Source organism: Pseudochaenichthys georgianus, unplaced genomic scaffold (assembly GCF_902827115.2).
Source record: "Pseudochaenichthys georgianus unplaced genomic scaffold, fPseGeo1.2 scaffold_454_arrow_ctg1, whole genome shotgun sequence".
NCBI classification, from domain to species: Eukaryota; Metazoa; Chordata; class Actinopteri; order Perciformes; family Channichthyidae; genus Pseudochaenichthys; species Pseudochaenichthys georgianus.
Genome location: NW_027263019.1, coordinates 7,999 through 35,965, shown reverse-complemented (window position 1 = coordinate 35,965; position 27,967 = coordinate 7,999). Strand labels below are relative to the sequence as shown.

Sequence of the window (27,967 nt, the reverse complement as noted above, 5' to 3'; positions counted from 1 at the left end):
CTGGGTGGCGGGGTTTAGCTGCACCGGTGTATATAAAGAGGGTCATAGGTGACAGGAGAGGAAGGACACAGAAGGAGAGAGCATACCGATTCTACCAGCCCGGCAGATGCTCATCACAACAAACTAAAACTGTACAATTAAACCCTGGTATGTAAACGCTGAATAAACCTCATTATAAACTGCAACAAAGGACCGGAAAGTCATCTGTATGTGTCTGCGTCTGGATCACTCTTCAGCCCTTCTGTGAAGTAATGGCAAAAATACATAGGACATAGGAACAGGAAATTGCCATTACAATACGTATTAGCATAACAGATCATGCACAGGCGCACACTTCACGGGGTCTTTAATTGCGGCTCCTACACTCTGAAACCCACTATGGTTTTTCTCCTGAGTGAACACGAAGATGTGATTTGAGATTACTTGGTTGAGTGAACGTTTTCCCACACTCTTCACACCAGTAAGGTTTTTCTCCAGTGTGAATACGGTGATGTGATTCTAGAGCACTTGATTGAGTGAAGGTTTTCCCACACACTTCACACCAGTAAGGTTTTTCTCCAGTGTGAATACGGTGATGTGATTCTAGAGCACTCGATTGAGTGAACGTTTTCCCACACTCTTCACACCAGTAAGGTTTTTCTCCAGTGTGAATACGGTGATGTGATTCTAGAGCACCTGATTGAGTGAAAGTTTTCCCACACTCTTCACAGCTGTAAGGTTTTTCTCCTGTGTGAATACGTTGATGTGTTTTGAGATCACCTGATGTAGTGAAAGTTGTCCCACACTCTTCACAGCTGTAAGGTTTTTCTCCTGTGTGAATACGTTGATGTGTTTTGAGAGCATCTGATCTATTGAAAGTTTTCCCACACTCTTCACACCAGTAAGGTTTTTCTCCAGTGTGAATACGGTGATGTGATTCTAGAGCACTTGATTGAGTGAAAGTTTTCCCACACTCTTCACACCAGTAAGGTTTTTCTCCAGTGTGAATACGGTGATGTGATTCTAGAGCACCTGATTGAGTGAAAGTTTTCCCACACTCTTCACAGCTGTAAGGTTTTTCTCCCGTGTGAATACGTTGATGTGTTTTGAGAGCATCTGATCTAGTGAAAGTTGTCCCACACTCTTCACAGCTGTATGGTTTTTCTCCTGTGTGAATACGTTGATGTGTTTTGAGATCACCTGATTGAGTGAAAGTTGTCCCACACTCTTCACAGCTGTACGGTTTTTCTCCTGTGTGAATACGCAGGTGGCGCTTTAAACTTCCAGATGCTGTAAAGGATTTGTCACATTGCTGACAGCTGTGACGTCTCTCTCTTCCTTTCGGTTTCTAGAACAGACGGACAGAGAAAGAGAGAAAGTGAATCTAAAAAGCATAAATACACAAGTTAACACAATAAAAACTCACTTAATATAAACCTTGAGTTAACAAAATACTACTTATAAACTGTTTGTCTTTATTATATTTGATACAGTAATACAGCAATATTCTAACCAAAGTATATACCAGAGGTGGGGGACTCGAGTCACATGACTTGATTCACATGACTTGATTTGCCTATTTTTTGACTTGAGACTTGCTTGACTAACATTGATAAAAGACTCGACTTGACTTTGACTTGGTATTCATGACCTGAGACTTAGGCTTGAGACAGATGACTCAAAAGGACTTTACTTTTTAAAGAGGGCAATGAAAGAAAAAAAAGAGAGAAAGTCTCGTTCGCAGGAGAAAGTAGAAAGTGGAGCGCACAGGAGACAGCCCTTTCATTGCAGATTGTTATGTTTATGTGGGGAAATACATAAATTATTTGAGATATATTTCAAACTCGGACTTCATTTTATGGACATTTCAGCCAGGGGTGTAGAGTTATTTGTTCAAGCACCGGATCGGCAAAACAGGAGAGTCTGTGAACCAGTCTGCCTTGACCTATGTATTCATGTCTGACTCTCACAGTATCTGCTGCCCACAGCTGCTTCATAGAAGAAAACCTCCTTCACTTCATGAAATCTCTGCAGCACCAGGAGGGAGTAATGTGTAACTCAGCAGAATCTGAGAAGAGCAGCACCAGCTGCAAAGAGCTGTGCCTTCACTGTGTTTCCCTTCATTAGAACAGCTAACGAGCGACCGCAGGCTGCTACGTTTTAACCCCCACACACAATTATTCCATTATTACAATTATTCGGGACGGGTGGCGCAGTGGTCTGTGCATCCGATCATCAGATCAAAAGGGAGTGCTGGGGGGGTGCTCCAGTTTGAAACCCGCTCCTGCAGCCACTGCGTCAGGCCGTTGTGTCCTTGGGCAAGACACTTCACCCGGATTTGCTCCTGTGGGTATTGTCCACAGTACATGTATAATATCAATGTATACTTGTAAAAGCACCTCGAGGCGTGAAGATGGACGGTGTGGCGCAGTGCGCTGTGCAATGATCATCAGATCAAGGGGTGAAACCCGCCGCTGCTGCGTCTGTAAAGCCGGTGTGTCCTTGGGCAAGACACTTCACCTGAACTTGCTCCTGTGGGTATTGTCCACAGTATCTGACCATTGCATGTATGATATATGTGTAATGTGTGTATATGTAAAAGCGCTTTGAGTCATTGATAAAGCGCTATAATAAATGTAAGGAATTATTATTATTTTATTATTCCTCCTATTACCTGATTTATGATTTCAGAGCCCCACTCTCCATTGTTGTTAATGTTGAAAATAAAACTCTAGTTTCATAACCACTGTCTTTTAACTGATTTAAACTGGGGTTATTCATCAGGATTTTGTAGGACTTTACTTGCTTGACTCTCACCCCAGTAACTTGAGACTTTCACATGTATGACTTACTCCCACCTCTGGTATACAGGAGACAGAGGGAGACGGCATCCAGTCACTGCGAGTCTCAGTATGCTCCGTTCCTCTTGTGTTTTGTTTTTTTGTCTAAACTTTGTTGTGTCTGTATGAAACGTCATTTTGAGAGACCATGCTTTTGATCCTGTGGATTACATTTGCCTTCTGCAGACCATGTCTGGCCATTGAACTTTCCAAGACACACCTGAGTGACAGCACGAACAGCTATAGCGAGGAGCCCCGGCCTCTACGCTGCTACAGACGCGAGGCTATGCTAGAGCTACAATGCGATATCGGCCTCCTACGAATACACCAAGCCATCTGTGCTCTTCGAAACACCAGGAAAAAGAGACGAGGAAGGAGGGGAGGCGTTCAGAATACGGCGGAGATTCAGCCGGCCACCACTTCCATCCATCATTCTCACAAACCTGCGCTCATTGAGCAACAACGTGGACACACTAAGGACATACACAAGGTACTGTCATGAATTTCTCGAGGCCTCTTGATTATGTTTCACGGAAAGTTGGCTCCAATCTACGATGCCTGAATCTCTCTTTGAAGTACCCGGACTCACCCTTGTTCGAGCAGACAGGGATGCGAACTTGGGGAAAACCAGAGGAGGCGGTATTTGTGTGTATATTAATGATCTGTGGTGCCGATCATACTCAGTCAAATGTAAAACCTGCAATCCCAACGTAGAAATTCTCAGCATGACGTCAAGACCCTTTTATCTGCCTAGAGAATACGGGTGTATTTTACTGTTTGTTGTTTACGTGCCTCCCAGCGGCAGAGGACACTGTGTTCACGAGCTGCAACTCAGCCACCGATGCACCGGCAATAGTGCTCGGGACATGAAGCAATGTCGCCTGGAGACTGTGTTACCTGGGTTCCAGCAGTATGTTAGGGATCACAGCAGGAAAGACAATATCCTGGACAAATGCTTTGTTCACGATAAAGGAGCCTATGTGTCTAAATAAAGACCACCAATACTGAACTTGGACCATAATGTTGTGAATATGATACCAGTGGATAAGACCAAACTCAAAGGAAGTCAACCAGAAAAGAAAGTAATAAATCATATGTGACTAAGGACATAAAACAAAGACTACGAAGCACTTGAACAGACGGAGAAAGATCTGAAAGTCAAATGGAGGGAATCAAAACACACGAGAGCTTTTGGGAAATGCTTTTAAAGCCAAAGACCCCAAAAAAGTGTCGGCCACCATGAGAACCGTGACAGGAATAACCTCTTCAGCTAAACCTATTGTGACGGACAAGACCTACTTGATCCATACCAATTTGCCTATAAGCAAGGGGGTGGTACTGCTGCTACTCTGGTTCACATCATCACTAAACATTTAGATAAACGTCACACCTATGCAAGAGCCCTCTTCCTAGACAGCAGCAACACAATACAAGCAGACATAGTGCTGCGTACCGGTACGCCGAACCGGTACTGGACTTGTAAAAAGTTTCGGTTCAAGTCCGGTTAAAACCGGAACATCGGGAACCGGTACTTGGACTCGCAAAAAAACTAGCACTTACATATATTCTGGTGTGTGTGGTTATTTAAACATTCCCTGATAAATGTTATTCAGTGTGAATAAATGAGTGCTAATCCCAGTATGCTCGGTGCTTCGATTCACGGTTTGAAAACGTAGCATTTCCCCACATGCTAATGCTAACCGGAAGTGAAACAATTTCAGAATACAATTATTAAGTTAATAGTGTGAACTTCTGTTTTTTTCAGAATAAAACTGATTTAAATTAAATAGTGTATTTAATTCAAAATTACGCCATATCAACATTGATTTTAATTTCTAACAGTATGTACATCACTATGTATGTAGTATGTACTATATAATGTACACATGTAGAGTTGTAGAAAAGACATGGTGTACAGACAGTACAGTACACTCTGACTGTACAGTCACTACAGTGTATACTCTACATCAGGGATCACCAACTACATTTGTCCAAGGGCCGAAATGTAACCAATAGACACTATCGCGGGCCAGCGATTTTTATATAGCCCAGAATTTTATAAATAGTATTCAGATTACTTTTGGAATACTTTCTTTTTCCATAACAGATGGGTATGTTTTGGTGCACAGGAGACACTTATTTTACTGTTTTCATGGCTTATCAAGAACTCAAACCCCTAAATAGAATGAATTATCATTATTATTTATTATCTGAAACGATGTAATAACTTTTAAAACTTTTTCCAGTCACTTGCCCCATGCATTCAGCAGCAGCAGGCCATTCACTTTGATTTCATCCCGTTATGAAATGTCATCATTTCGACAATAAAGAAATGATACATAAACGTTATCTTGCACATTTTATCCAACCATCTCCGTTTCTAACTTTCAATATATTTTAAAAGAGATCTCTCTCATCTGCGTGCGGGGGCGGGGCCTCACAGACACGCTGCATCTCTCTCTTGCTCACAGACAAGCTGCAGCGCTGTGCAGTGTGCACACAGTTCTGCCGGTAATGAATATTACATTTTGTGAGGAAACCTTTTCACCAATAATTCCAATAAGTATTCCAAAATGTATTCACTTCAGGTTTACGAAATTAACTGTAATCAGATTACTCGTTTTTCAAATGTAACGCCAGCTGAATACAGTTAGCTTACTTGATTTTTGTATTCTGATTACGTAACGCCGTTATGTATTCCGTTACAACCCAACCCTGCTTCTAGGCTACTGTCCCGCAGCTCCAGCCTCTCTGTTGGACTCTGTCGCAGCGGGGCTACTGCTGTGGTGCGGAGCGCATTAACCAGACTCTTCACAACGAAAGATCACTTCTTCTTCAGGGGAGGGAAGGTTTCGCAGTACGCAGTCTACTGTCCCGCAGCTGCTGCCCCGCAGCTGCTGCCCCTCTGTTGGACTCCGGTACTGCACCTTACTCACGAGACGTTGTAAACAAAGAAATGGGTGGGGGGCGAACGCAGTAACCACTCCGCCAACGCCACAGTCACCCCCGTCGTGCGGGCCGGATGAGAATGTCTGGCGGGCCGGATGTGGCCCGCGGGCCGCCAGTTGGTAGTCACTGCTCTACATAGTAGGTGTGTAACAGTGTAATGCGTATAGTCTACTCTACACTCTACCTTTCAGCAACGTTTTAGGGATTTAGGCTCAGTCAGCTCAGGAACTTTTCGGTTACTTTAGTTTGGTAAATGAAATAAATGTTTGAACTTTGTAGTAGTTCACTGTAGTTGCTGTCATAAGTCATTTGTAGACTAAGTGGCAAAAAGTGTTTTTTTTACATTTGTACTTTGTAGAGAAATGTAGACACAAGTTGGAAGGGAGCGCAATAAACCTGACGAGTTTGAATTTGATGAGTTAATTTTCAATTGATAATTAGCTCACAATAAGTTCACTTTAGTTACTCACACAACTTGACACAAGCCATGGGTTCAGGTCCGGACTTATAAATCTGGACCTGAACCTGAACCTCTGGACTTGAGTCCGGACCTGAACCTGAATGTGAGTCCAGGTACGCAGCTCTAAGCAGACATCTTGGTGTCAAAAATAGCCAAAATGGAAGTAAATCCATACCTGATTTACTGGTATGCCGCTTTCCTCACCAGTAGAGAGCAACTTGACCAAACCCTGTCATCACAACCAATGTAGGGCCCCCCCCCAGGGCTGCGGAAGTTCAGCTGTGCTCTTAGCTTCTTTTAGCTTCTTTTGATGACTTTACTGAACTGCTGTCTATAGTGTGTTTTGACTTTGACCGTCTAGTCATTGTTGGTGATTTTAACATCCATGTTGACAACCCCCAGGACAGAGGGGCTAAAGAACGGTTTTGTGTTCTTGATAACTATGGTGGGGACCCTCTCATGACATCCAACTATAGGCCCATCAGTATCTTACCCATAGTATCCAAGGTATTTGAGAAATTGATTTCCAAACAAATCATCAATCATCTCAACAACAGCTCCTTGTGTTCAAATTGAGAACCATAAGTCTAGTGTTTGTCAACTGGAGTACCACAGGGCTCTGTATTGGGCCCAATCCTGTTTAGTATGTACATAAATGATCTGCCTTCTGTGTGTGGAGAATGTGATGTATGCTGATAATACAGTTGTTTTTACTCATGGCAAAACCGCAGAAGAGGCTGCTACCAAGGTCACTGATGTGTTGGAGAATATTACATCCTGGCTTAACAATAATTGTTTGCAACCAAATGTCTCAAAGACAGTGTATGTTCTTCTCCAAGGGCCACAGCATTATAATTAACAATCCCGTTTAGTATTGTTACGGCTGCTGCCTTCCGGGTCGTCTTTATTGTGTTCATCTATGTTGTTTGTAAATGAGCAGTGCAATTGCCCTGACGTCATTGGCTGCCATCTCCTGGTCCGCCCCCTGAGGATTGTGATTGGAGCACGAAAGCCGGCACGCACCTGCTGGAGATGACTTCAAAGCCTGGGGACAATCATCACTCTGGAGGCTCTGTGTGGGACAGACGCCTCTCGCTACTTAGTCCTTAGACAGATCTGTTAAGCTTGTGTGCCCATCTCCGTGTAATATTGTGTGTTAGTAGTGTCTAGAGTAGCTTAGTTAGAGGTTAGAGTAGTTTAGGATTTTGTGACTGTTGCCTTTAGTTTAGCTGTGTTTTTGTATAGATTATTTGTGTTAGTTGTACCACTTTTAAAGTGAGGTTTAGTTTAGTTTCTTATTCAGTGCAATAGTGTTTATTTCCTTGTATGCAAGTAGACTCCTTTTGTTAGAGTCCTCCCTTTGTTTGCTTATTTGTCAACCTGTGCCCTTTTGGCCCTTTTGTTTGTTCCAGGCTGCATGCCTGCCATTTTGTTTACCTCTGCTATTTAAAATAAACCCATTTATAATTATTACCAATTCCATTCTGGTGTATGTTGATTTCCTCTACCCTAGAGGGGGACGTAACAAGTATGTACGTAAATGATCTGCCTTGTGTGTGTGGAGAATGTGATGTATTAATGTATGCTGATGATACAGTTGTTTTTACTCATGGCAAAACCGCAGAAGAGGCTGCTACCAAGGTCAATGATGTGTTGGAGAATATTACATCCTGGCTTAACAATAATTGTTTGCAACCAAATGTCTCAAAGACAGTGTGTATGTTCTTCTCCAAGGGCCACAGCATTATAACAGAGCAAGATGTTTTCTTTTCTGGAAGGAGACTTCAGGTTGTCTCGGAGTACAAGTACTTAGGAGTAGGGTTGCCAGAAACTGACCATGATCAAAATCGATTATTCGGCAGCCCTGGCGAATAATAATCGATTATTCGACCGACCCCCCCCCCTCCGCGGAATTCCGTTGTTTTCTTTACTGGAACATGTTTAACAGTACAAACAACACACAAGCATCTCATCACAACGACGTGGCCTTGAAGTGAAGTTGGTAATGGCCGGCTGTGCTGCGTCTTTCTCTGTAACCTCTTTGTCGTGCTTCGCACTCAAATGCCAACGCATTGTTGAGGTTGAGCTGTGATAGACCAACGTATTTTTGCAGAGCTTGCATTTAACTTCCTTTGGACTTGTAAATTCGAAGTAGTTCCACAAGGAGGAACTCTTTTTACCTGCCGCTTTGTTCATCTTTAGTCGCACATGTGAGGGAGAGGGGGGGTGGGAGCGGGGTCGGTGTGTAGCATGCTGCAGCAGCAGTCTGCTCTGCACGCAGGCTTCCTCCAAGTTTACAGTAAAACAAACTGGTGGTGTGACCAATGACCATTTACAATTATTAATACTATAACTATTATTAGCATATATATATTTATATATATTTTGGTTGAAACTAAGCCATAAAAAATAAATAAAAAATAAATAAATATATATAAATAAAATCGATTTTTAAAAATAATATTCGATTATGGAGACTGTAGCGAATATTCGAATAATCGAATAATCGCTGGCATCCCTACTTAGGAGTACATATTGACACAAACCTCAATTTAAAACCCATATCAAAAAGGTCTGCAATAAAGTAAAGTTCAATCTGTCAAATTACAGATACATTAGAAACTTGCTATCATCTGCAGCAGCCAAGCTATACCTTCACTCCATGGTCCTCTCCCACATCAACTACTGTCTGATCAGCTGGTCTAATGCACACTCCACAGCTCTAAGGCCACTGGAATCACTGTATAACACTAGAACCGCCAGAGGTCGCTGTATACCTATATCCGCCAACGGGTAAAGTTTACCCGCTATTGATTTCCAAGGTACAATGTACCATACAGAACGGTGAGTTTTGATCGCCCAGGGATGACATGTATACCAATATAATCTGTGGACTCTCAGTTTTTCATATTATATGTGACCCGCTCTATCGAAATCAGTCGGAAGTCGCAACGGCTCATTTCAGAATAAACGTGGATTTACGTAAAAAACAATTTTTTCAGGGTTCGGGTGTTTTATTTGATTTTAAACAAACAAAGTCTTGGCTTTCAGAATATGAAACTTTTATTTCCAAAATCACACGATAAATACATTTTTGAAGCTTGTAAAGGGACGAAGACAAGCACCTCTCACTCGCAATCTGCTCTTCCAGCAGCGCCGCTCCCCCTCCCTCCGGCTGAAATTATGAACGTATAAGAGAGTATAGTAATCATAGATAACACGGCAGGGTCCGTTACAGTTTGTTTTCATCTAATTTAAATTAAAAAAAGTCTTGGCTTTCAGAATATTAAACTTGTTTCGGCAAATTCAGATGATAAATATAACTTTGAAGCTTGTAACGGCATAATTACAAGCGGAGAACGGAGTAATTTAACATCACAGCAGGCATAACAACAGCCGGTGTTTCTCGTGAGGGTTTTCTCTGGGAAACAAACACAATACACACAAACGCAAAAATACACAAACACACACACGTATACACACACACTCGCGAGCTTCCCCTCCAAACGAAAATATCTTCCCTCCGTAGTATTTTGATCATTTTGATCGCGAAATCAATAGCGCGAGGAGCGCTGCATTTCTATGAGGTAAATATTACCCGCTGGTGGAAATAGGTATAAATATCCATTTTTTGGTGATTTTTTCAATCTGACTTCATATTGACAATTTTTAACAACACAGGGTGTTACATAACACTTTCAGGAAAAGTCACGGACTGGGAGACGTTAATATTTTATTGAAAAAAAGTTACATACAATAAAAAAACAGCTGCGGGTAAAATTTACCCGTTGGCGGTTCTAGTGATAAACAAGCACTCAGAACACGAGACAAAAAGCCATTCCGGTATCATCATTGTCACATTGTTAAAAAGTATAATCTGTTCAGCTGGGAAAATCTCATAATTTACAAAAACATCTGCTTAGTTTATAAGATCACTCGTGGGTTGGCTCCTCCTCCTCCTCTGGCTGCATCAGCCTAAAGTCCACCTCAACCAGGGCTACTAGCCGCACCATCCCATTTAGGAAGAGCGCATTCAGCCAGGCTGTCTTTCATTCCACGCATCCCATCAATGGAATTCAATACCTCAACCAATGAGAGAGTCCTCATCCTACTACACATTCAAGCACAGTGTTAAAAAGTGGCTCATTGATAATCAACAGTGTCAGCACTGATGTGTAGGTGTGTGTATGAGTGCGTATTGTACATGTTTGTATTTATTATCATGACTTGCTCTTATCTGTATTCAGTGATGTCATCTATTGTAAATATGTACAATGGTATAACAATGTCATGGTATTTTTATTATTGCTTTTAGGATGTCAATCAGCATCTGGCAAAGGGACTATCGATGAAAACTAGCCTTTTGGCTAATTGAGTACTTTTACATGTTTTTAATATGTTGATTAATGTACACCGTCCCTTGTTTTAAATCAATCAACTCAATGGACTGACTCAGCATGTGACGGAGCCCACGCACAATAAGGGGCACACTCTGGACTTAATGATCTCAAAGGGTCTGAATATCTCTGAGGTTGTGGTGACTGATGTTGCGCTCTCTGACCATTCCTTTGAGAGCTCTATTTCTGTTCACACAAATGTTCAAAAAGAGGTAACCACAAAGCGATATTTAACTGAAAACACTCGGGAAATGTTTACTCAGGATGTTTCTTCCACACTTGCCCCTGCTAACATCTCAGTAAATGAGCTAGTAGATAATTTAAATGTTATAGATGCCATTTCTCCAACTAAGGTAAAGGAAGTGACTGGGAAGAAAAGATCTCCATAGAGAAAGGCCCTGACCGTGAGAACAGAAAAAAGAGTGTCGAAAAGCTGAACGTAGATGGAGAAAAACAAATCTCCAGGTTCACTTTGAAATCTATAAAGAGAGACTTGGCTTTTATCATTTGGAATTGTAAATTGCACGACAGTCTTTCTTCTCTGACATCATTGCCAAAAACAAAAACAATGCTACCGTCGACTGACTAACAAACCCCACAGTGTCAGTATCCCCCCCATTCAGAAAATTAGACCAGCAGTCAGTGCCTCTGCATCAGGTACAGCAGATGTGTTGTCCCTGTGTCCACCATCAATTCAAACACCATGACACAGTTCCATCAGATTAATGATAAAAACCTAGAGGACATTATTCAACTTCTGAAATCCTCCTCCTGCTGCCTTGATATTATTCCAACAGGGTTTTTCAAAGATGTTTTGCCTTGCATGGCCTCAGATCTACTTCACATAGTAAACAAGTCTCTTCACTCAGGTGTTTTTCCACAGGCCCTGAAAACTGCAGCCATTAAACCGCTCTTAAAAAAGGAATAATCTAGACGCTTCAGTAATGAACAATTACAGGCCCATATCAAACCTCCCATTTCTAGGTAAAATCATTGAAAAAGTAGTTTTTCAACAGTTGAGTAATTTCTTGCATGTAAATAACTGTTTGGATGTGTTCCAGTCAGGCTTTCGTCCAAACCACAGCACTGAGACTGCTCTTGGAAAGGTCTTCAATGACATCCACTTATGGCGCATTTCCACTGCAGGGCCTCGCACGGCTTAGTACGGTATAGTTAGGCCTTGGTAGGCCAGGCTCACTTTATGCTGCGTTTCCAGTTTAGGAACTGGGGCAGTAACTATAGTAATGCAGTGTAGGCGGAGCCGTGACGTCATCTTCAATGTGTGTCACTACCCGATCTGCAGCCCTGCCCCATCTGCAGTGCGCATGTGCGAGATGGTCCGCCATATTTGACAACTCCATACGGCAACTCTAATAGGACATTTGACACAGTGGCGTTTCGCAAAGAAGAAAAAGAACACTCAAAAAACCCGACAATATTAATCTGAACGAGAGAGACGAGTTATTGTTATTACAACGTGACTTCACTATTATTGAACAACTCCTTTTATTGGGTCATTTTATTGGGTTAAGTACATTGTCAGAATAAGTGAGAAATGGATGTAACTTCTGTTAGACAGCCATCATACATACTGAAGAAATATTGACTGAATGTATGCAATGTGTATGAAATTCATAATTTATATCCAATTGCATTAACTGTGAATGTCCTTCATTTTACTTCAAATAACAAAATATTTTAATAAAGATATTTGAGACGTTTATGACTCACGATGCAAATCGGGCAGCCGCCTAGACGTCAAATGTCCTATTAGAGTTTTCGTATGGAGTTGTCAAATATGGCGGAAGTTAAACAAGTACAAACCACAGACTGTCCGTGTCATGGCGAATACAGTCGCTGCTTTACTCTGTATATGGTAGGGGTGTAACGGTTCACAAACATTTTGGTTCGGTACGTACCTCGGTTTTTAGGTCACGGTTCAGTCCGGTACGTTTTCGGTAGCAGAAACAATTATCACAAAACATAAAATATATATCTTTTTTAATTATTATTAAACTGTGAATATTCACTCAAATAAATACAAAATATAATAAAATGAACATTAAGGTGCAGCATGTCGATGAACTGAAATAATCTGTATCTGAACTGTACTGTTCCTAAGCAGCCAGCTTGACATTAGGACTTGCTTGTCATTGTGTTTTCCTGTTGTCTAAAGAAAGATGAACTTGTCCACATGGCTGCAGAAAGGGCAGATCTGCTGGCACTAGCAATGTCTGTGGAGAGCACCCTCTCTAGGGACAGAGGTAGCACAGCCAGGTAGCGCTTTGCTAGCATGGCAACATAAGGATACTTGGCGTTTGTAATAGCTTTGGCTTGGTCTGAACTCTCTGCGAGTGGTGGAGGCTTACATGCTAGCGGGAGTTGGGTTTGCACTTCAGTCTTTTTTCTTTTGGTACCGGTGATATTCACGTTTGGTGATGCCTTTTCACATGAGTGAAAGTTTGATGTATTGCCAGCCGCGTAATGTATAGTATCGTCATTATTTAAAATATAAGGTGTCTAAAAATGGCAACCGTATTTTCAGTTTTGGCAACCAAAGGCTGATGCCTGGTTGCCAGCCTGGCAACCACTTTTAAAAGTTAGCGTTGAGCCCTGCGGAGACTTCAATGATGCTGGAGGATTTTCGAGCTCAACTTTATCTGCGTTTGCCATTTCGACAGTTCCTCAAATTACTGGTTAAATTTGAACGCATCTCTGTGACCAGCTCTCATAGTATGTCTCTCGTCCAATGAAATGACTTAGTCGCTCTATGGCGCGTTGAAATTGCACTGAACGCTGCGTTCCTGCAGCCCGGCCCGGAGCATGGGTTGCAGGAACATGCTACTCGAACACTGCCACGCAGCACCTGAGATAACTTCCAAAAAGTGTTTCACATTCTCAATTTTTTACGTTTAACGTTATATTCGTTCGGTACACACGTATTCAAAACATGTAAAAAGCCAGTCCTCAGATATGTATTATATATCAAATATCTAATTTTCTCTGAACATCCCGATAGCAATGAATACATGAAGTGCTTTGAAGCCGTGGCGCTGTAAAAAGCTTGACCAATCATCTGAGCCGGCTAAAGTAACTGGACGGCCTACCTGCCTGTCAGCCTTCCATCTGTGCACAAACTGATCTCTGCCCTCATTGGTCATGTGCGCGTTCGTGTGTGTTGGAGGAGGGTCTCTGTGAGGAAGTCTGAAGGAAGGGGCAGATTGTTTTCGGTTGTGTACTTTACTTTCAAATTCTAGCGCACTGGAGCTGGTTTCTCCATTCGTACCTACCCCACCTTTAAAGTGTCTTTAATGAGACTCTTAATGATTACGAAGAGACACAAAATGACTTGAAATGGACTGACAATGACCAGAAAGAGACACAAAACGCTCCGTAAGAAACTCAAATAGTCCACAAAGTGACTAAAATGAGACTGAAAAGGACAACAGAGAGAAACAGAATGGAGTGGTGGAGGGATGTGGTGACTGTTGTTTTTCATGACCTATCCAAGACTGTGTTCAAAACATGTAAAAAGCCAGTCCCCTGATATGTATTATATATCAAATATCTAATTTTCTCTGTTTTTCTCATGAAAACCAACAGATGATTTCATGTTTTGAATATGGCATTTAAAGAGTTAAAATCCTGAGAAAGGTTAAATATTTGGTATTTTGATTAGGACTGAAGTTGCTGTAAAGATTGAATTTGTTATTAATATTATGTTTTTGGCAGTGGGCGTTTTTGTCCTGAATGACTAATTCGGATAGTCGGTTTGAATGATGAGGGTTAGGGTTCCACATATTCACCGTTATCTCATGGAGCGATAGCGCAGGTCCTTCCTTCCTGCACGGTCAGACTATATAACACCCCTTGCTGTCAAAATACGTGAATATGTGCAATATATATATGTCCTCATAACGTTGCAATATATACCCTGGCTGCTAAATCCTCAGAAACTGCTTACAGGACGTGTTTTTTCATCTTGAACATGTTTGTATGCATGCTTCTAGGTAACATTAAGCTGTCTTTGGCTCTTTCTGCTGTAACAAATTCTATCCTAAGATGAACCACCACAATATTATATTGTACAATTTCAATTTTATTCTTCATTTCACTTGTTTGTTCTTGCTTGTGTTTGCTCGCTTCATGCCTGCATAGCTATAAGAAATAGGGTTGCCAGAAACTAACCATGATCAAAATCGATTATTCGGCAGCCCTGGCGAATAATAATCGATTATTCGAAAATCCAAACACAGAAAAAAGTTTTACAGATGTATTTTTGATCCACACATTTGTTTTCCGTTTAAAACCTCTGCACCTGCAAACACAAACCGCTTTCTGTGCACGGATCACTGTGCATTCGTGTGTGGGGTTTTTGAGACTCCCCTGACGCTCAGCCGATTCGTACTTGTAATTTTTTCTATCTATAGCCAATCAGATGTCTCCTTCATTCTAAGCCAATCACATGAGCGCCCCCACGAGGGTAGATTTCTTGCGTTCATGACGTAGCGCTTCATGTACGCATTTTGCGCAGTCCGGAGCTGACAGGTCTATGGAGCCTGCCTGCAGGCTAATGTCAGGACACCTCTACTCTCAGTACAGCGCCACTTTCCAAACAGGAAATGCACACAAATACAAGCCTTTATATTATTAAGGTACAGCGCCACTTTCCGAACAGGAAATGCACGCAAATACAAGCCTTTATATTATTATGGTACAGCGCCACTTTCCGAACCCTTGATGAATGCTTGTGTACACAAAAACTGCAGGCAAAACAGTTTTAAATGTGTGTTTCCTGTGTGGCGAATACAGCTGCTTTATTTATGTCTGTATGAAGTTGTTGTGAGTGTGGAGGGAGCAGCTACAGGTTAGCTTAGCCTAATCGATCAGTGCACTACGAAGCCAGTGCTAGACAGTGACCTGTCAACGGGGGGACCGCCGGTCATTATCGGCCGATATTCACTCTTAATAGTTTGATCGGTGCTCTCTATAAAGGCCGATCAGGTGAGTGGATCTGATCGATATGGACATAAACGCGAGTGAAGTGTAACCGGACGCGAGAGAGATCAGATCAGCTGCTGAGTGAGACGGAGACACGCAGCTCTGCATGATCACCTGAAGCTCCGCCCTCTGTTTAGCGAGCTGACCGGACAGCGCACAATGCGTACATGAAGTGTCATAAACGCAATAAATCTACCCTCGTGGGGCGCGCTCATGTGATTGGCTTAGAATGAAGGAGACATCTGATTGGCTATAGATAGAAAAATTACAAGTAAGAATCGGCTGACCATCAGGGGAGTCTCAAAACACCACACACGAATGCACAGTGATCCGTGCACAGAGAGCGGGTTGTTTGCAGGTTCAGAGGTTTTAACCGGAAAACTAATATGTGAGGATCAAAAATACATATGTAAAACTTTTTTCTGTGTTTGGATTTTAGTTACATGAATATGAAACGGAACACATTTGTGTGCATTGAAAAACCACAAGTGTGGATCCTTCTGTGTGCATTATGAGACTGTTCTGAGCCCATAGAGAGGAGACGAGCGTATCCGCGAAGCACACAAAATGGCGATGTCAGAGTTCCTATGAAGGTAGATATGGTGCAAAATGCGAGAGCGTGAAAACCTGATGTGAGCACTTGCAGAAAAAAAATCGGAGCTTGTGTGCATACATTTACACTTGTAAAAAATATCCACGTAAATGTGAACCAAATTTGAAGTCACAGAAGAAGAAAAAAAGTGTTGTAGCTTGTAGAAAAAAAATGAACTTAGTGATGAAATGTTCACATGCAGAAAAACATATTTTTTAAATATATTTTCCATTACAACTGCAACTTTATGTATTACAACCTCTCAAATCAGTCATTACAACTTGACGAATCTGCTCTGTGGCAGTATAAATCGACGAATCTGCGGTCTTGACTTTTGCTACACTTCTTGCGATAAATGTGTCGCAAAAGCAATTTTCACCTGTAGATGTGGGGGGAGGGAGGGAGGTTGGAGCGAAGGGGCGGAGCCATCAGAAGGACGAGGCTCGGGTGACTGGAGACTGCGGGGCTAACGGTTCGTGTCGCTACCAGTCCGCTGACATGGCGCATCAATCAACGGTAAATTTTGCCCCTTACTGGCCCAGTATTACTTTGAATATTATTATTGTGATTGAGGATTAAATCCGCTTTGAAGACCACCGTTTTAAATCGTGCAGTTTAGCGGCAAAATAACGTCAGTTAGCCAGCTAACGATAGCTTTGTTGAGTTTATGCTAGCTAAACAAGTAGTGGTTGTAGTCTATACAGCAGTAATTCATATATTATAGCCTACTGCTTTTGCACTAACGGTTGATAACCGTTTATGAAAATAAAACCAATTGAACTGTACTGAAATAATGACAAGTTTTATAATTTTCTTGGGCTCCTGTTGTGTTTTTAAAGCCTTTGTAAATTATCCATGCTATTTTCTATTTAGAAAGAAGACTTCAGAATCTTAAAATCCCTTAACGTTTGTATGCAATTGTGCTAAATTCAACTCCGGAATCAAGCAAATATTAATATGTTTGCATGACATTAGTTATTTATATTTTGCCATCACTGAACTATACGTTTAATACATTTAAGTCAAGCTAAGGTACATGTGATGGTAGCTAGTTAGTGCTCTTACCTGTGATGCCTCCTCCAAACAGCATAATAACCAGACTGCATCATTAAAACTAAGTACCAGTTCTAGATCCTTGACTTTAGACAAACAATTCAAAAGACAACATGTATTTAAAGACCAATCTTTATTTGAAGGTGCCTCTTAACCTGAGATATTATACAGTAATAGTATTGACAATCTAAAAAAAATGGAGCAACTCAAGAGTCAGCTTTATATTTCTTATTGTCTAAAGCATTTATTATTTTCATTTTTCCCCTCTCATATTCAGTGTGGACGGATTGAGACAGCGTGGTGTCCAGAGGGCTGCAGAGACTTCAGGGAGAAACCTCCGTGTGATGGACGTCCTGTCTGTTGGTTTGGAGATGACTGAGGGTCTTTCCTCAGCGAGGAGGACCAGGGCTGATAGAGGAGCCTATGCTGGGCAAAGCTGATACCAACTGCACAGGCCTAGTCTGTCACGTTATTTGACTAAATGTGTTTACTTATACATTTAATAGGTTTACACCTTCTGTCCATATGTGCTTTTTATTTAAAACATTTGATTAACTTTTGCTTCACATTTCAAGAAATTGTATTTGTATTTGCACTCCTTTTGTCCATTATTCTTACTGAAAATGTTAGATTACACATTCACATCTGACTGAAGATTGGCCCCATTTATTTGTGACGTTGCAAACTCTGCGGTACAAGGCACAAGTGATGTGAAGCTCATAAAGCGAGGCAAATAGAAATAATCAGCTGATGGAGTGTAGATGTGGAAATAGGTGCATTCGATCAGCTGACTATGTTTTTCGCCACACTTTATAAGCCTGACTATAACCACCCCTTCTCTGAGGTGCAGGCAGCGTCACAAACAAATGATGGTCCTGATAGACTACAAAAATATTCGGTGTGCAGATCTTTGTTTTCACAATAAAAGTAGTTTCTTAGTGAATGTCCTGTACTGGTCTTAACATCTCATAACATCAGCTTTTAATGTTCCTCTTGGATGTTCTTCTTGACCCTCAGAGAAGGAGAAGATGTCGTGTCTTTCGGGCATGTCCTAACAAAAATTACAGGAAACATAAAACATTATTGCAGAACAAGTGTGTTATTTATGAAAGAGGTGTGTTTGTGTGTTATGGGGCTGTTGATATAATTATTTTTGAATTGTAATCAGATTATGAATGAACAATATGAAATTCATCAACATTGAAATATATGTTATTATCAAAATAATATTTAACTTATCAAAACGTAGTGCAACTGTAGAAGCTTGCTCTGTTGTCTCACTGAAAGAATAACTTACCACGTTTTTTTTACAGACAATATTGAGATAAATAGTAGCAGTTCTCACTATGTGTTAAATATCTTTGCCTTCAATATATTAAATTAGAAAGCTTACAAAGTCATATTGCTTGTTAACATCTAAATGTGACTTTTTGCATGGAAAAAACCCTCAAGTTAACTGATGTGTAGGTGATCTAGTATTTAGTATTGTTTAATGGAATGTATATCAGTGTATTAAAGTCAATACTTCATTTAAACCAATATCTTTCTTGATTCTGTGTACAGTATGAAAAAAGAGTCTTAGTACCTTTGCTGAAGTTGACTGCTATGAGGAGTCCAGTTCTGTCTCTCACTCTCTGGACCAGCCTGTCTGCATCACCTGGACACTTTAAACAAACAGATATATATATGTAAAGTACCATGACTACAAACAATATAACTGATGTTGAACATGTTGGATTGTGTATTGTCCGAGTCAGGGTCTTTTTTATTTTACTGTAACTTTAGAAATTGTGTTACCAATGCTTACCGTTTATTTGATATCAATTTGTAATACAATTAATAAAAACAACAAGGTTTGGGTTCGTTCTTCAGATGACTGTGACGTTAACTTGTAAGCTCAATAATGAACTCCAGCTCAACCAACCATATTGTAATATCTAAGTAATCATCTTGAAATATGACATTAATAATTGTAATATACACACATCTTATTGTGAGTAGGGCTGCAACAAACGACTAATTTGATAATCGATTAATCTATCGATTAATGAAACGATTAATCGATTATTCGGATTGTTAAGGTTTTAACTGTACTACTACTTATATCGATACTGCTCATCGATCCGGTCCTTTTAACGATAGTATTAACGGTTCTTTTGACAAGAAATAAGGTAAACTAACTAAACTAATTGTGAACAAAACTAACATTGCTTTTTATTTTAATTAAATGCATAATATTTCACATCAAAAGAAACAACAATGTTTTAACAAATCATATTAAATAATGTGATGACAGAACTGTAAACAGAATAGCTGAAACTTTAACAAAATAAATAACTCAGTTACCTCTAATCATTAACCTATGTTTTTATAACTGAGTTAACTCTGTGTGTTGCTGCTAGCATACATAACACCTGACGTGGAAAAGTTACTCGTGGACGGGGCTACAGAGCTGCTTGAAAGACAGAGGAACCCGGTGCATTTCTCCGCCTGGATCTGGAGCACTTTTGCTAAATGTTTAGACAAATTGCTCGTGTTACCGCCCTTACATGATAAACTGTTATTGCACTTTTGGTAACGAGCATTGTCCACATCGAGACGGCTAAAGTTTAACCACACCTCGGAGCGTGTTCTCTCCGCCATCTCCTCCGTGTGTGTGTGTTGCATGCATGTAGCACTAGCAGCTGCTTGTGTGTAAACTGCCCCGCCCCCTCGCAAGCAGGCGGGGGAGAGATCTCTCGTCTGAATTGGGAAGATCGAAAATACATTATAGACGCATTTTGTAGTCATATTGCATATTAGAAACGGAGTTGGCGACACTAAGACTGCGATATAATGTTTATGTAGCAATAATACATATGACATATGTTTTAAATGTCTCCTGTACCGATAACAAAGAGCGATAACGTTGGAGTTTAACGGGGTGTAGAACACATGTGATGACGTCACCAACGAATCGACGACTGAATTAGTTGCCAACTAATTTGGTAATCGATTTTAATCGATTAAGTCGATTAGTTGTTGCACCCCTAATTGTGAGGTTGATTTCACATACACTACTTCGACAAGGAGGTTTCTCCCTGAAGTCTCTGCAGCCCTCTGGACACCACGCTGTCTCAATCCGTCCACACTGAATATGAGAGGGGAAAAATGAAAATAATAAATGCTTTAGACAATAAGAAATATAAAGTTGACTGTTGAGTTGCTCCATTTGTTTAGATTGTCAATACTATTACTGTATAATATCTCAGGTTAAGAGGCACCTTCAAATAAAGATTGGTCTTTAAATACATGTTGTCTTTTGAATTGTTTGTCTAAAGTCAAGGATCTAGAACTGGTACTTAGTTTTAATGATACAGTCTGGTTATTATGCTGTTTGGAGGAGGCATCACAGGTAAGAGCACTAACTAGCTGTACACATGTAACACATGTACCTTAGCTTGACTTAAATGTATTAAACGTATTGTTCAGTGATGGCAAAATATAAATAACTAATGTCATGCAAACATATTAATATTTGCTTGATTCCAGAGTTGAATTTAGCACAATTGCATACAAACGTTAAGGGATTTTAAGATTCTGAAGTCTTCGTTCTAAATAGAAAATAGCATGGATAATTTACAAAGGCTTTAAAAACACAGCAGGAGCCCAAGACAATTATAAAACTTGTCATTATTTCAGTACAGTTCAATTGGTTTTATTTTCATAAACGGTTATCAACCGTTAGTGCCAAAGCAGTAGGCTATAATATATGAATTACTGCTGTATAGACTACAACCTAGGGCTGGGCGATTTTTTCGGTTTTCACAATTAATTTGCATTTTTACTTTCCTACGGTTTGTGAAATGGCTGAACCGAAAAATTGCGATTTTAAAACATTTCTAGACTCCGCAGATTTGTTTTGCTTTAAGGGACTCCGTAGTAGCTTACTCTCTCACTTTCCAGAACGCGCACAACACTCAGCCACATTGCCTGTGACTACCCGATCTGCAGCTCTGCCCGATCTGCTGTTGTTATGCTGTGTTCGTTGTTCGTTGTTGAGCATAACAGAGGACTCAGACATTGTACATTACATATATAACTAAACACGCCTTTTCTCCTCCTTATCTCTTTCATGACTTTTCATTTAATATGGTTTTGAACACTAATCAATACTCAATACAGGAAAAACTTCACGGCTGGTTTCATTTCTGGTAGTTCCGGATGTTGTCTCATGCTACCCACGTCTGTAAACAAACGTATTCAAATAAACTGTACCTTCATTTAATATTCAGCAATAATAATATCTCGACGTCTATACAGTAGTTGTAGTGTTGAAATCAGTAGGTTTCGGTGTGCAACACTCCGTGTCATATCGCTACTAAATTCACCTCTATAGTAAATGGTATATTAGCCACATGCTAAATGCTAACCGGAGATGAAGGATTTTAAGAATAAAAGCTTAACAACTGCGCACGAGAACTTCTGGTTTTTCAGTATAAAACAGCATTTAAACTGACGGTATGTTTAAGGTACTTTATGCCATCAAAAACATTGATTTTAATTTATAACACTGTGCGCATGAGCAGAGCTGCAGATCGGGTAGTCACATAGCCTACTACAATCACATTCACCGCTTCACCGACAGACGTACCATAAAGATGTCCACGAACACAGATGAAGAACTCATTCCTAAAAAAGGTGCTACTTCAGTTGTATGGAAGTGGTTCGGGTACAAGCGGTCATACATAGAACAAACAACTGTTCTGTGTAAGGTCTGTAGAAAGACAACTTCCTAGAAAGTTAAAGGGATGTTATTTTGTTTGAGGGTATTTTTTTATTATTCATTTCATTATCATTATTTATTATTTGTTGTATTTCATTTTACAAGTTTTTTCAGGGATGGCCTACAAGAGACTTTTTTTTCAGTTTGATTTAAAAAAAATCTTTGCACGACAGCCAAGTGCCGTGGTGCTGTTTTTATTTAATTTTTTTTATTCTTGAACAACTGATTTGTTCACATAGGCCTAGACTACTTGGTAATCTCATTTATTTGTATTGTGTTATTAAAGAAAATATGTATTGAAATGTTGCCTTGGTCTGGTTTGTTTAGAAAAAAAATGAAAAAAAAAAAGAGGTTTAAATCGAAAATTGTCCATTAGTTAGAAAAAAAAAAACCACTACTTGTTTAGCTAGTGTTGAGAGCTTCATAGTATGAAGTAAATACTTAAAACGACAGTTAATTATAAATCATATATGATCAATCATATTCTTGTATGAACCCATAATGAGAATGCTTCTTGATGGTTTTTGAATATGTATGTATGCTTACAATTTTAGTTGTTGCTGTTTGATAAATTTGCGTTTTAAAAAGAGGGTGTTGACAGCTTCATAGTATGTTGAATACTTAAAACGAAAGTTAGTTATAATCAAATATAATCAATTATATTCTTGTATAACCCACAATGAAAATGCTTCATATTTGGGGTTTTTCTATATTTACAGCATAAACAAAACAAAGTGGTTTGTTAAATTGAGTGTAAGACTTATAATGATTTATGGGTGTCACTGATAAGGGAGTAGGCAGTTTCTTTCCTCTCCTCTCACAGCAGGGAGAGGGGCTCCGGACTTAAGGAGAAACACATTGAGGCCTCAAAAAGGTGGTTATGTCATAGTCATAGAATATGTCTAGTCATGTTTTGTTTTACACAAACTTGGGAAGGTGTGTTTTGTGCCAGAGCCCATAGAATATGTTGGTTGGGTATAGAGGAGGTGTTTGTGGGTTTTCTATCCGGTTTTTTGAGCATAAAAAGACTGGCTTTTTTGGATTTTGTCGGGGAGAGAGGGGGAAACCCCTGGTATGCTCTCGCCTGGTAAGCTCTGGCCCTCAGAGCTGGGTTAATAGCTCTCGGTAAGGTTCTCTCAAACTTGGTAAATATCTCTTGATTTTCTTCATTGAAAGCTGAGTGAATGTCTTGGTTGAAATGCTGAGTGAATTTCTTGGATGAAATGCTGAGTGAATTTCTTTGTTTGCTGAGTGGAATGATTTGAAGGAGAGAGAGGGGGAAACCCCTGGTATACTCTCTCCCGGTAAGCTCTGACCCTCAGAGCTGGGTTAGATGGCTCTCGGTAAGTGGTCTGCTGGAAGACGTTGCTAGAACAACCAGAATACATGATTTGGGTTTTTTGCTGGAAGATGTTATTAGAACGAACCAGAATACATGATTAGACTTTTGCTGGAAGATGTTATTAGAACTACCAGAATACATGATTTGGGCTTTTGCTGGAAGATGTTATTAGAACTACCAGAATACATGATTTAGGTTTGCTGGAAGACGTTGCTAGAACGACCAGAATACATGATTTGGGTTTTCTGCTGGAAGATGTTATTAGAACGAACCAGAATACATGATTAGACTTTTGCTGGAAGACGTTGCTAGAACTACCAGAATACATGATTTGGGCTTTTGAATGAATATGAATTAAGGTTTTAGATAAAAAATATAACCCCAGCATGATATGTTTTGTATGATTATAATGTGTTAAAAGGTAAAGACTCTGTATTGGTTTGGACCTACTTTTTCTTCAAATAAACTGATCTCACCTTTTGGATTGGGACAATAAAAAGGGAAAATCTGTGCTCTCCTCTCCTGCTTCAAAGGTAAGACTGCACCCTGCCACACACACACGTTTAGGTAGGAACACACCACATTCACTGATACCAAAATCCTTCGGGATCGCTTAAACAGATTAAAAAGAGTTGTCTGAATAGAAACAGCAGTTAATTGAACCTGGTTCTTCGGGGAGTTACTAGAGGTGAGATCTTGCTGACGTTTGGTGGATCTGAGCCAAGCAGTAAACTTACATAGACTCAGTAACTTCGGTCAATTAGTGAGGTCAGAGTAATTTACCGGAATAAATTATCAGGACCTCACCTATACTCTAAACACTAGCATAAACTCAACAAAGCTAGCATTAGCTGGCTGACTGACGTTATTTCGCCGCTAAACTGCACGATATAAAACGGTGGTCTTCAAAGCGGATTTAATCCTCAATCACAATAATAATATTCAAAGTAATACTGGGCAAGTAATGGGCAAAACTTACCGTTGATTGACGCGCCATGTCAGCGGACTGGTAGCAACACGAACCGTTAGCGAACAGTTAGCCCCGCTGTCATCCGGTTCGACCTGACTGACTGTGACTGACCCAAGCCTCGTTGTTCTGATAGCTCCGCCCCTTCGCTCCAACCCCCCTCCCTCCCCCCACATCTACAGGTGAAAATTACTTTTGCGACACATTTATCGCAAGAAGTGTAGCAAAAGTCAAGACCGCAGATTCGTCGATTTATACTGCCACAGAGCAGATTCGTCAAGTTGTAATGACTGATTTGAGAGGTTGTAATAAATAAAGTTGCAGTTGTAATGGAAAATATATTTAAAAAATATGTATTTTTCTGCATGTGAACATTTCATCACTAAGTTCATTTTTTTTTCTACAAGCTACAAAACTTTTTTTCTTCTTCTGTGACTTCAAATTTGGTTCACAGTTACGTGGATATTTTTTACAAGTGTAAATTTGATTCAGTTACGTGGATATTTTATACAAGTGTACATTTGGTTCACAGTTACGTGGATATTTTATACAAGTGTAAATGTAAGCACACAAACTCAGATTTTTTTTCTGCAAGTGCTCAAATCAGGTTTTACACGCTCTCACATTTTGCACCATATCTACCTTCATAGTTCCCGTTAGCCGGCAAATCTAAATCTCTTCGGTCAAAATAGTTTCCCTTTAGCGCAATACCGCTTCAGTTGCGCCACTTATGTGACAGACAAGAAGAGTATGTGACAGACAAGAATAGTCAACTCTAATGTCTAACACTTAATGTGGAGAAAGAGATGTCCTGTGTGGGTTGATCTGTTGGTAATGCCTCGGGGTTCCGGTGGGCATGTAAACACATGCATAATAGGGCTGAATGATTAATCGATTTTAAATCGAAATTTGAAATGATGCAATTATCAAATCGCAAAGCCTGCGATTTTTTTTAACAATTTTTTTTTTTCTTGTGTGTCAGTCATCCACACCAATCAGAAGTGCTGTGCTCCACATGTACCAGCCATTGTTAACCAATCAGAAGTGGCCCATAATAGAAGGTGATAGACAGCTTGATCCAATCACCTGCCAAGTGCTTTTGAAAGTGCCTGCCCTTTCCAAATGGCTTCCTATGGAGCTTTCCTAGATGGTTTGGTGAAACAAACCATCTGAGTCAGGTTAGTGATACTCCATCACATGTTTTACATCCATTACAGGGTGAATCTTAAACTTAAGCTTGACTTTAAAGCAACCCAACGGAAGTTTCATGTAAGTTTAGTTCTTTCACTCGTAGCTCGGGCTGCGGGGTGCTAGAGACGGGAGTACATTGATACGACCTTCCTAGCCGGAGTAATGGCCTAATTTTACAATAAACTTCCGTTGGGTCGCTTAAAAACAAAAATCGCAATTCTTATCGCAATATTTGTCAGAAAAATCGCAATTAGATTTATTCCCAAAATCGTGCAGCCCTAAAGCATAATGCTGCGCTATACTTTGTGGCCTCACCCAGTTGCATAGCGACGCTTATTGTTCAGGTGTCTTTTAATAAGCAGGTAGTCCTATCATTAGCTGGATCTGATCGATATGGACATAAACGCGAGTGAAGTCTAATCTGACGGGAGAGAGAGATCAGCTGCTGCTGACGAGTCGAGACTCGACACGCAGCTCTGCATAATCACATGCAGCGGTGAGCGGACAAAACACACACTTCAGGTTAGAATATCACACGTAGCTATTTTAATTACCTCTCAAACTACCTAAACTAGTTATAGATATGTTTAGTTTCCCTGTCGGGTCACTCATTACCAGATCCGCGAGCTGCATGATACTGGCATAATAGATTGCCCGATCGGGCAACCAGCAGGTGAGGCTTCCTTGACCGAGCTAAATACTAGATGGCCCGGGCCATCGGGCAGTCCTTAATGTTGAGCCCTGCGTTACACCCCTAGTAGATGGCGTTCCGAGCTGAATAAGGGCGTCAAATGAAGGCAAGACGCCCGCCTGGCGGAAACGCTGGAATTAGGAATATATTGTGATGAAGTGCACACTGACCTGAGCTCCAGGGGTCTCTTTCTTCTCCTCCATGCTGCTCATCAGCTGTCCTGATGAAGACCACAGAGCTGCTTCATTATTAATATAATACAAATATTTAGATATAATTCATCATAAACTGTCAGGAGTGAAGAGGAGGAATTCAAAGAGTTTATTCAATGATATGTTCTATTTCTAGATGCTTATATGTAGTGTTTTATCTATGCTGCTGTGACGTAAACATGTTCCAAATTGATCCATTTAGTCGATGTGATGCTAAGCAGAGAAGAACATGATAGAAAGGTCAGATAGTTATTAACGTTACATGCACATGACTTTAACCATTACGATAAAAAGTTGGTTTTCTGTGTAAATTATTATTAATATAATACAAATATTTAGATATAAGTCATCATAATCTGTGTAGCAACTTACATTCTAACTTACAGCAGTTTGTTCACTTTTATTTCATTAAAATGACTTTATTCACATAGGAATTGACATTAATGGTTGTTTGAACCACGGTTATAACACTATCCGTGTGTAACTATCACTAAGTTAAAACGGAAAGCAAACATTAGCTAGTGAGACTGTTTAATGTACTCCATGTATAGAGTATTTTCTGTATATTGTGTATTCTTAAGTTTAGATACTTTAATGCTTCATTTTTATTATATCGTATTGCATCTTTTAAATGTTTAACTCGTGTAATGCCTGAAAACACTTCTGCTGTGACACATTCATTTCCCAGTTTAAGATAAATCATTATTTAAATGATTTAAGCTAAACCGTCGCTTAGCTTAGCGTTAGCTGCTAACTGAAGAACCCCATTCATTTCAATGGGAAAAATGCTACGTCGCGTTGAATGGCGATGCTAATAAGCTAGTTAGCATACATTTAAAACCATATCTATGGTAAAGAGCACCAAAACAACAACTCAAACCGTCTTAAAGACAACTGGTGTAATAAATAACTAACATAAAGTCAGCTGAGCATTACAAATCAACTGTTACTCCCCAGAGCCGAACTGGAATAATAACTGTAGCTGTTAGCCGATAGCCGTTAGCTTTCAGACTGTAGCTTTCAGAATGTAGCTGTTAGACTTTAGCTTTTAGACTTTAGCTGTTAGACTTTAGCTGTTAGACTTTAGCTGTTAGACTGTAGCTGTTAGACTGTAGCTGTTAGCCTTTATTTAAAGATAGATTGAGACTATTTTTGTCGCACATTTTAAAGTTTTTTTGTGAGTTTCTTTCTTCCAAGATTATAGCTGTTGTGTTAAATAAGATAACTTCTGATTCGTGATTAACTGTAAGCTAAGAGGTGTAAATACACTTAATGAAACCTTTGCAGGTGTTTAATCCACTCACCTCTTCTTTTCTCCTTCTTCTCCTCTCGGTTTATGGCGGATTGCAAAGAACTTTAAAGGTGCATCTTCTTCTTCTCTCGTTTTGGCGGATTGCAAAGAACTTTAAAGGTGCATACCGCCACCTACTGCACATGAGTGTGAAGGTCCAGTGTCTGAAACCCGCCCCCTGCTTCCTGTCTAATCATCTACACCAGGGGTGCCCACACTTTTGTGGCTGGTGAGCTA

At 40.1% G+C, this 27,967-nt stretch overlaps 1 protein-coding gene across 8 annotated transcripts; it reads right to left on the bottom strand.

Moving 5' to 3' along the window:
- Positions 1–54: 54 nt before the first annotated feature.
- Positions 55–27,918, bottom strand: LOC117442689 (zinc finger protein 879-like). 8 transcript variants are annotated; one of them, XR_011642907.1, is made up of 5 exons: positions 27,744–27,918; positions 26,398–26,447; positions 20,327–20,401; positions 18,857–18,935; positions 17,386–18,322 (listed from the first exon to the last, which is right to left on the bottom strand). XR_011642907.1 is itself a non-coding variant. In XM_071202464.1 (3 exons), the coding sequence occupies exons 2-3, from the start codon at positions 26,437–26,439 to the stop codon at positions 377–379; spliced, it is 993 nt and encodes a 330-aa protein (XP_071058565.1). In that variant the 5' UTR covers positions 26,440–26,465; positions 27,744–27,918; the 3' UTR covers positions 55–376. The 8 variants fall into 8 exon arrangements, 3 of the variants coding, with proteins under 3 accessions (XP_071058565.1, XP_071058564.1, XP_071058566.1); XR_011642909.1 differs by having other exon boundaries at positions 26,398–26,442; XR_011642908.1 differs by lacking the exon at positions 20,327–20,401 and having other exon boundaries at positions 26,398–26,465.
- Positions 27,919–27,967: the final 49 nt, after the last annotated feature.